Below are 11,027 nucleotides of genomic sequence, written 5' to 3' on the forward strand. Positions count from 1 at the left end.
TTGAATAAAGATGCTTATCCGGAAAAGAGCCAGATATCAATTAAGAATCACTGTCATCCTCAATAGTTAACCTAGATAAGTGATCTGCGACTACATTTTTAGCTCCTTTTTTATCCTTAATTTCTAAGGTAAATTCAGTTAGGAGAAGAATCCAACAGATCAATCTCTGCTTAGCATTCTTATTTGCGAGAAGGTACCTAAGCGCGACATGGTATGTATAGACGATGGTCGTGGAACCAACTAAATAGGGACGGAACTTATCTAAGGCATAGACAATGCCTAGAAATTCCTTTTCAGTAGTAGTGTAATTACGTTGAGCATCATTTAAGGTTTTACTAGCACAAAAAATAACTGTAGATTTATTATCTAACTTCTATCCTAGCACATCACCAATGGCATAATCACTAGCATCACACATAAGTTCAAACAGTTTTGACCAGTCTGGTGGTTGTATGATAGGTGCAGAGGTTAAAGTGGATTTCAAAGTTTCAAAAGCCTGTTTGCAGTCATGATTAAAATAAAAAATGGCATCTTTTAAAAGCAATTGTGTTAAAGGCTTAGCTATTTTTGAAAAATCTTTTATGAAATATCTGTAGAAATTTGCATGGCCTAGAAAGGCTCTAATATCATGGACAGTCTGTGGTATAGGCAGAGACACTATTTTATCTATTTTAGCTTTATCCACTTCTATTCCATTTTTAGAAACAATATGACCTAAAACTATGCGTTTAGTGACCATAAAATAACATTTTTCTCAGTTTAAGACTAAGTTCTTTCCCTGACAACGTTTCAAAACTTTAGAAAGATTTGAAAGACAATTTTCAAAGGAATGACCATGAATGGAAAAATCATCCATAAATACTTCCATGAATTTCTCCACCATATCACTAAAAATATGTAGCATACAACGCTGAAAAGTACCAGGTGCATTACAAAGGCAAAAGGGCATTCTTTTATATGCATACGTACCAAAGGGACATGTGAATGTAGTCTTCTCTTGGTCATCAAGGTCAATAATAATCTGAAAATAGCTAGAGTAGTCGTTTAAAAAACAATAGTAAGCATGGTCGGCTAGACGTTCAAGCAGTTGGTCGACAAAAGGTAAAGGAAAGGGATCCTTACGTGTCATAGCGTTAAGCTTCCTATAATCAATACAAATCTGCCACGTTATAGGAATTTGGGTGGAAACTAACTCTTTATCGGAATTATGAATGACTGCAACACCTAATTTCTTAAGGACTACATGAACTAGGCTCACCCATTCACTATCTGAAATGGGGTATATAATGCCAGCATCGAGTAATTTCAAAACTTCCACTCTAACTACCTTTTTCATGGCAATGTTCAAACGACGTTGTGGCTCATGGGAGGTTTTTGCATTATCCTCCAAATGTATGTGATGTTTGCATACGCTAGGGTCAATACCTTTAATATCGTCTAAAGACCAACCAACCGCAGAATGATGTTCACGAATAACCCTAATTAAATTTACCTCTTTAGTAGCAAATAACTGAGATGATATAATAATCGGATGAGTGCCATCCAGATCAAGATGAATGTACTTTAACTCAGCGGGAAGAGGTTTAAGCTCAGGGGTGGGAGGAATGGGAATGAGGGATTCAGGAGGGTGTTCCTCCTCTACAACGTAGATTTGTTCAGGAATGAGTTCTTCAAACTCAGGAGCTAGATCGTGGATAGGAGTAGATTCTAAGAGGGCATGCATTTCTTGGATGTATAAATCCTCAGTACTGTCGAAGGAAAGAAATTAGTGCATCTGATTATCTGGAAAAGTTTTGTTAAAATAATCTTGAGCGAGACTCTCTATTATACTAATTTCTCTATCTATAGTTGTGTTTGGTGTCTATTACATCATCTTAAAAACATTTACCTCAACAGCAAGGTTTCCAAAGGAAATGGACATCGAACCATCGCGGCAATTAATGAAGGCATTAGCAGTTGCCAAGAAAGGACTCCCTAAGATGATAGGAATAGAGTCATGAGCGACTTCTGTGTCTAGAATGACAAAATCATTTAGATATTAGAAGTCTTGTACTTTAACAAGAATATTTTCAACTACTCCCTTAAGATACTTAATTGAACGATTGGCTAACTACAAAGTCATTTTAGTCGGTTTTAGATCGTGTATACCTAGTTGTTTATAGAGATAAAACGGGAGTAAGTTAACACTTGCCCCTAGATCTAGAAGAGCAGTTGTTATGAAAGTATCGTCTAAAGTGCATTATACAGTAGGACGACTAGGGTCTTTGTACTTAACGATTCTGTTGTACTCAGATAAAGAGGGAAATTGTTATGTTAAGAAGGTTTCTTTAGGTATGTTTGTTTTCCTCTTTGTGGTGCACAAATCTTTAAGAAACTTAGCGTGTTTTGGAAGACGTTTTATGGCTTCGAGTAAGGGTAGGTTTATAGTTATATTTTTGAAAACTTCTCTAATCTTGTCAAAATTATCGTCCTTTTTTAACATAGCTAGTCTCTGGGGAAATGGTGGTTTTTCTCTATATTTAGCATAAGGGTCAATAGGAGTATTGCCCTTTTCTTTAACTGTTGTCGGTTTCCCCTTAGGTTGAGGTTTAACTTGTACTTCTATAGTGGTAGGATCGTCAGTTTCAACTACGGTATCTAGTAAGTTTTCTTTATTAGTTTGTGTGGAATCCTCAGGCATTATTACTTGTTGTTAACCACTTTCCCTGAACGAAGAGTAGTTACGGCCTTTAATTCTCCTTGTATTAAATTTTCATTACTAGGACTACCATTTAATTCCAAGGCTGTGTTTGTTGATTTTGGATTAGGTACGGGTTGACCTGGAAACACGCCATTTTGTTGTGGTTTTTCTTAGGCTACCTGTTAGATGGATTTTTGGTGGCTAGTAATATCTGTTGTTGAGCTTGCATGTATGCATCGAATCTATCAGTTTGGGAAGGTTGAGTTGCCACGAGTTGTGTAACAGGAACTATCTCACGTTGATTATTAACGGGTGGATTTTGATAATTGTTATTTACCGGGATTAAACTTCTATTATTATTATTATTATTATTATTATTATTATTACCTTGCCCTTGTCTTTGCCTTGGTTGATATTGATTGTAGTTATTGGTGAGCCTAACATTTTGATTATTAAAACCTGGAGGTGCTGCTTGTTGGTGATTATTACACCAACTAAAATTTGGATTTTGTCTCCAAGGTGCGTTAGGTATATAATTAAAATCACAGACATCTTCTAGCTGTGATTGTGGTTATTCTTAAGCAAGAGGACAATAATGATCGGAATGCTCAAGACTATAACAGAAATTACAGCGAATAGAGTTTATATTCATGATGGGAGTTGGTTTCTCTTCTTGTTTATTAACAAAAAGGGCATCTACCTTACGAGTAAGGGGTTCAATTAAAGTTTTAAGTTCAGGATCTTGTTTAATCTCAAACATACTGGTTGCCTTAGCTGTTGAAGAAGGAGGAATGGAGCGGGAGTAATCGTTACCTCCCCAGTTGTTACTTTTCTTTGATTGATTATCTAGAAAGTTATAAGCATCTATGGCTCCTTTACCTAGGAAATTACCTCCATTCATGAAATCTAAAGTCTCTTTATAATGTTGGGATAGGCCTTTGAAGAAGGCACGAACTAGTGTGTCTTTACCAAGATTATGATGTGGACATTCTACTAGAAGATCAGTGAAACGATTCCAAGCCTCAGAAAAGGATTCTTGAGGATTTTGGCGAAAGAAATGAATATGTGATAGCATTTCGTCAGTCTTCTGTGGCGGGTAAAATTGTTCCATAAATAATTCTACTAGTTTTTCCCATGTATCGACAGAGTACGACTTTTGTGCTGTTAGCCAAGCAGCCACTTTGTCAGCTAGGGTGAAAGGAAACACCCTGAGCTTTATTTGTTCAGGTCTTACGTTAGGATGATGAAATATAGTAAGAACTTGTTGTATCCTACGTAAGTATTGATAAGGCTTCTCATGGTCTAATCCATGGAAAACATGTAGTAGATTAAATATTGGGGGGGATTCTAAAATCTCCTGTAGTATCTACAAGAATTATGCAGGACTCAGGTCCATCGTTTAAAGTCTTATAGAAATCAGAGAGCCCCTCTCTGCTATTTCTTCAACCATTGCTACAAATGTAGTGTTGGTGGGTGTAGGTGGTGTGTGTGTGGTGATTGGTGAATTTCTAGATAGGCGATTATTTATGCATCTACAATAAACTAATATATCATGTTTTTGCTTACCAGATCTTAATCTCATGAAAGTTGTAAGTCTAATAGGCAAGTCCTAACGAGCATGCAAAAATAGCCTGATTATTACTAGAAATAGAATCCTCTGACAATAATTTGAGGATGTAAAGAGGTGTTACCTGGAGCGTCCTTGCTACGCGTATAAATAGCGTCTTCAACATCTTTGAAGCACGTCTACATTACTTGAACAATTATACGAGTACTGGTCCGGGTACACGGTGTGGATTGTGAAGTCTTGTAAAAAGATTAACCTTATTAGTTTTTAAAGTTTTAGGAATTAGGAAAAGGCTTTTTACTATGGGCTTCGTGTTGGGCCTTGATGTTAAGCCTGTGGAACGGCTTTGGTAGTGGGTGGGCTTACTAATTTAACTAAGATTAATTAATTTTTTTGTATTTTTTATCAAACCAACGTCCAGGTCACTTAGGAATTTGAGGGAGGTTGTATGTGTGTGCACATTCCCTAATTAGAGAACCCCAAATTCTTTCAGTTTGCTAGACACCGTTTAAAATGAAGAAAAATAATTTTTTAAAATTTTGTAGTTTATAGCATACGAGTATTGTACTGTACTCGTGAGATAATATTGGAGATAATATTAAACATTTAATTTAAGCTAATTAACCTAGGGTGCGAGTGCACTTAGAATTAGGGCAAATTGGGCACGGATCGCGCTTAAGATGTAGAAGGCGGGTCGCGCTCAGTGAAGGCAAATATGAGGTGCGCACGCTCACAAGTGAATAACTAGGGTTGAAATTTTTAGGGTCAGGTCACTAGAGGGTAGAGAGCTGGTTGAACAACTCATATGCTCTCGAACAGTAGCAGAAAAATTTGAAGAAATTGCAAATAGTATTTTAGTGTGTGTTTTGTGAATAGTAAAAATAGTGTTTTGTAATCTAAATACGTAATGTAAGCAAACTAGATGGCAAGTGATGCCATTGATAAGAATGGTATTTGATTATGGATTGATGAACAGTAGATTAGAGATGCTTCAACAGTAAAGAAAGAGGTGAAAACAGTAGACAATATACTTTCAATATCGTAGAAATAAAGAGGAGTAGTCGTGTTCGCCAAACTCTAGTCGTACACTACTTGGATGCAAGTTTAGATTAGAGCTATGCTTTACTAGTGAGAGTCAAAATAGTAGATTTAAGGGTGAAAACAGTGAATTTAAATGATGAATAAAGATATTATAAGGGGTTTAATGCGCCACGCGATTCAATTGGCTATTAGTTAGTATCAAATCGCTTGTATTGATCCCTAATGAACACCAAGTCCTCTCGGATCAAGGCTTCACTAGCATGAGAGTGTAGCTCCACCACAAATCTCTTTGGTGGTGGCTCTATACTCTAGTTCTCCATTATAAGCTCTATCTCTAGTTACTCATAACAAAGAACTTGACATTTTTTTATGCAACACAATAAAACTAATAGCTACTCATCCTCGCATGGCTTCATAAACCACCTCTAATGTAGGTTTAGCCTTATATCATTTGAATCATTATACTAAAGCAATAATAAGAAGACATAATTGAAAAGACCATTGAATTGAAATTAACTAAAGCTTTTGATTGATGGGAAATAATGGTGGCTACACTACAAAACTTAAAACTAAACTAAAGCAAGTAAACCTAATTAAAACTACTAAGGGTTTGCTATAAGAGGTCAGGAGGAGGAGGAAAAGTGTTTAGCCTTAACCCTTTTTATATAGGAGAGCGGTTAGGGTTATATTTTCATGCATGAGCCAAAAAGGGAAACTTTGGGCCTCTAAAGTAAGCTCAAAGTCCATTAGGTTAAGTCTAAATAGGCCACAGCTGCTGGAAAGTATTTATGTACCCTTTTCGTCCACTTTTATAACTCTGATTGGGGCAAGGCCGAGTCTATTAGAAATCTTATTCGAGCCAGTCGTTTTGACATAACGTAGGCTCAACTCTAAGGCTTGAGTCTAAAGATACAGCCTGTTGAAGTTCTATTGACTTTTCTGTCCTTTTTCTACCCGGATTGACTTTGACTTCCCAGCTTTGACTGGGCTTGAAAAACGCTTTTCTCCATGATTCTTGGGCTTTAAATGTAGAACTTCCTCAGCAATCATCTTGACTCGTTTTCCATGCAAAAGTGGTGTATTTAGTCACCTAATCAACTTCATGTCCTGAAATGCATAAAAACACGTAAATAGTACTAACTCTCATTCATTATAAACATAATTGGCCTAAGTAGAATAGTATTATGGGGTTTAAAATACACTTTTGGGTGCTTATCATGTAGCTTTTATAATAAGTGGTTTGAAATGCTCTGTAACCTGAAAAAGGCAATAAAAGCTATGAGTTGTCTTTTCATTATGCGTAAAAAGTGTTGTAATGCAGTAATATAAGGGTAATAAAATGCACATTTGGGAGTTGATCATGCCCCTTCTTACTCCAGTCACCATATTCACCACTTGTACAAATCATTTCTTATTGGTTTCTATTTTATATTCATGTGTATAGTAAGGATTGACATTAATCCCATAGATTTAGGAACTTGTAAACTCTATATAAGCCATTGTGTAAACCCTAATAATCATAAGAAGGTAAATATTCTCTCAAATCTCTCTTCATCTTGTCATGGTATCAGCCTAATTTCGATCTTAACCCTAGCCGCTCAGAGCTTCCGCCGTCTTTCATTTATCAATGGTCGAACCCAACAACACCAATAATGACTCTCCTTCGGGATCTGATGATCCTTTCTTTATGCACCATTCTGATAGCCCCACGACTGTTCTCGTATCTCCTCCGTTATCTGGTGAAAATTATTTGATATGGTTGTTGTCTATCTCTAAAGCACTTCGAGCAAAAAATAAATTTGGTTTTGTCGATGGCTCTATCACACCACCCATTACTCCTAAAGACAAAGCTAAGTGGTCACGATGTGATGATCTAGTTGCTTCATGGATTCTCAATTCTGTTACTCCAGATATCCATGGAAGCATTCTCTATGCCGACTCTGCATCCAAAATCTGAAAAAATATGAGTGACCATTTTTCATATACTAACGCACCCAAGGTTTTTCAACTGAAAGATTCTGTCACTCTTCTCAAACAAGACAACCGTCCGGTATCTGTTTACTTCACTTTGCTTAAATCATTATGGGATGAATTAAGTTCTTTGTTTACTATTCATGTGTGTACTTGTGGTCATGCATCTATTTTTGCCAAAGAGATTGAAGATGGTCATTCTATGAAATTTATGCAAGGCCTCAATGATCATTTTCAATCCATTCGTAGTCAGATTCTCTTAATGGATTCCTTTCCTCGTCTGTCCAAGATTTATTCTTTAATCCGACAAGAAGATAAGGAACAAAAAATTCATGCCCTCTCTCTTCCTTTTGCTCCCGATGGTGCTGCCCTAAGACCCAATTTAAAAGGCCCATCTGGGCTCCTTCAAAACCAAGCCAGTCCAAATCTCAGCCAAGCAACAATGGTTCACAACAGCCTAAGGGCGCGCGCCCTCAAATCCAGTGCACATAAAAGGCGCATGCCCCTTCTCCTCACGTCCTTTCTGTAATCACTGCAATAGGGTTGGACATCATATTGGTACTTGTTATATATTGCACGGGTATCCCTCAAAGCCTGCTCAAGCCCATTCGGTAGCCACAGACTCCAATCCTCCTATTTTCTCCATAACACAATATAACCAACTTCTCAGTCTGCTTGATTCAGGTAGCACCACTTCACATGCAAACCTAACAGGTATTTCTCTCTCGTGTTTCTCTAAATACATATGGATCATCAACTCTGGTGCTACAAACCATGTATGGTCATCCTTACATCTGTTTTCTCATTGTAAAGCTTGTTTCACACATTCCACTCTTAAACTTCCGGATGGGACATATCACTTAATCACTCATGTTGGTAGTGTTATTCTTTCTCCTATAATGTGTCTTGACAATGTTCTATTTGTTCCCACCTTTCATTTTAACATGTTTTCCATTAGTGACCTAGTCAAGTCTCACCCTATCTGTAGGAACCGTTATTTCAGAATGACTATTTCTACAAACCGCGAACACCACGCGCAGCGGAATTAATGGGTGTCCACGATTTGTGATTGGAAAACATACCTTTGAATCCGATTTAGATAACTCTGAGAATCCAAGCTTTATCAAATCCGAAATCAACAATCAACCCCTTGATCTTCTGTTGTATTCCTTTAGAATAGATTGGACGTTGTGTGGACAACAATCTACCAACCCCCTTCTTTCTCTCAAGATCATAAACGAATTCAGATCTACTTTTCTTGCCTCTTTTTCAGAACCAGTGAATAGTGAATTTTGGCCAGAGAGAGATTATTCTATTTATAGGCTACAACAGGGACCATGAGGAGAAATTAGGGTTGGACCTCCCCGACGGGTTTTGGGCTTCCCATGTTTAAGCCCGAACACACGCGACCAAAGTCTGTCAACAAATGGCTTATTCCACTAAAGGCCATTGTTGCACTACCGCCCTAATCCCAAATTACGTGTTAGTGTTTATGGGCTCCATATTATATGCTCGTTGATCTCCCCGTGTTTAAGATATCGAATGTCCGTTTATTAAGTCAAGTTCATCGACAACTACATTAATCAACTTCTTATGTTCTTGAGTAGTACCACTCAACCCTCATTGTCATGTCGGAATAAATCCACCTGCGGGGTTTACATGACAATCTTTTGAAACTCCTCAAGGGGACATCATCAACCCAACTTCTTGTGGGACACAGATTCCTTCTATAATCAACAGCACACCTTACATACAATGTCATTACCCAATCCATCAAGTTTGTTAATTCACAAATGAATATCACTCATTGATGATTTAAAGCAATGTACAATGCATGTAAGTGCCCGTTATTATATCCAGATTAGGAGGACAAGCATCCATAATAACAGAGGCGTTTGTTCTCTTATATAGTCAGTATAAGAAGAAACAACCTCACTTGGTCCTGTTCAATACACACAAAGTGTACTAGCGTAATCCTATAGTCAAGATAGACTAATACCAGATTATACTACAACCGTACTAATGGTTTGTCCAAATCCATCTAGGTTGTGAACGATTACTTATACTTTATAAGGTATTGATGATATGATCTTCTGTGTGTTCACACCATATCATCTACAACATAAAGTATTAGACACATGTATATAACTAATAACTTATATAATATGCATAACATTTGCCCATATGATTCTCATTTAAAAAAAGAAGAATTAGAGTTAATACAAAAGTAATGCTTTTAGTATATAACCCTATCACTATCTCTATCACCTTCACTAATGCTTCTTGCCTTTTTCAGGACCAGTTATCGAAGAAGACGATTGGATTTGGACGGCTTAATGAGGGACTCTACCATCTTTAACTAGCTTCAGTTTGCTCCTCCCACCACTCCCCTACAAAAAATTTATGGCACTATCGCTTAGGCCATCTCTCTTCTACTCCTTTGCATATTTTAGCTAAGTAGTTTCCTTTTATTTCTGGTTCCACTAATGTTACTTGCCACGTATGTCTTCAAGCTAAGTGAACACGTTTATATTTTTCCCAAAGTCCAATAAAAACTATTAGACCTTTTCAAATGATTCATTGTGATATTTGGGGTCATTTTCATTTACCATCATATTCCAATGCTCGTTTTTTCTTAACTATTGTCGATGATTTTAGTCATCCTACATTGATTTACCTTATGATAGTCAAATCTGAAACTGCCATGCATTTACAATCCTTTTTTTCCATGGTCCATACTCAATTCCATTCTAAAATACATTAGCTTACTTCTGGCCAAGGCAACATTAATGACCAATTTACTAAAATACAAGTCATTTGATCTGACAATGGATCCGAATTTATATCCCACACTATGCAACAATTTTTTTTTCCAACCATGGGGTTATCCACCAACGTAGTTGCGTTGCCACCCCACAACAAAATGTTATTGTTGAAAGAAAACACCACCAGTTACTCAATGTTGCCTGAGCATTACGTTTTCAAGCTCATCTCCCATTATTTTTCTGGGCTAAATGAATTCTCACTGTAGGCTGTCTCATTAACAAACTTCCTAGCCCTTTATTACATGGCAAATCACCTCATGAGATTTTGTTTATAACACCTCCCACTATTGTACATCTTCATGTTTTTGGTTGTTTATGTTTTGCTCACAACACTTCAATTAAAAATAAATTTGATCAAAGAGGTAAACCTGGCATCTTCATTGGTTATCCATATGCTCAAAAAGGCTATCACGTTTACGATCTTTCTTCAAAAAAAATGTTTACATCTCGTGACGTGCTTTTTCATGAACATGTTTTCCCTCATCAACACATATCTTCCACACCATCCGACCTACCTGTTTATCCTTTACCCATCCAAGACAATGAAACTTTCGAAATTCAATCTTCTCCGCCTATAGCTCTTGCAGTCAAAGGGCATGCACCCCCTACTCCAAAGCAAATAGAGGGTGCACGCCCCTTCCCTCCAAACGATCTTCTTCCACAATCAGCTCCACCACCCACAGAGCCCCCCTCCAACACCACATGTAATTTTGGATCCCCTTACCTCACCTTGATTTCATAGAGTGCCGAACTCTCCACCACTTCTCATCAAAGATTATCATTGTCCTACTCTCATCAAGGCACACACAGTCCCTCGTTTGGCCAATCTCATCCAATCAGACTCTAAGGTAACAAGGTCTTCCACCCCATATCATATGGCTTTATATGTTATGACACTAATTTTTCTCCTTGTCATAAAGTTTTTTTATCTAAAGTGTCTTCT

At 37.2% G+C, this 11,027-nt stretch overlaps 1 protein-coding gene across 1 annotated transcript; it reads left to right on the forward strand.

The window, feature by feature from the left end:
- Positions 1-6,915: 6,915 nt before the first annotated feature.
- LOC147503603 (uncharacterized) lies at positions 6,916-7,245 on the forward strand. The gene has a single exon (XM_086604903.1). It carries the CDS (start codon positions 6,916-6,918, stop codon positions 7,243-7,245), a length of 330 nt encoding a protein of 109 aa, XP_086461029.1.
- Positions 7,246-11,027: the final 3,782 nt, after the last annotated feature.

Source organism: Coptis chinensis, chromosome 4 (assembly GCF_015680905.1).
Source record: "Coptis chinensis isolate HL-2020 chromosome 4, ASM1568090v1, whole genome shotgun sequence".
NCBI classification, from domain to species: Eukaryota; Viridiplantae; Streptophyta; class Magnoliopsida; order Ranunculales; family Ranunculaceae; genus Coptis; species Coptis chinensis.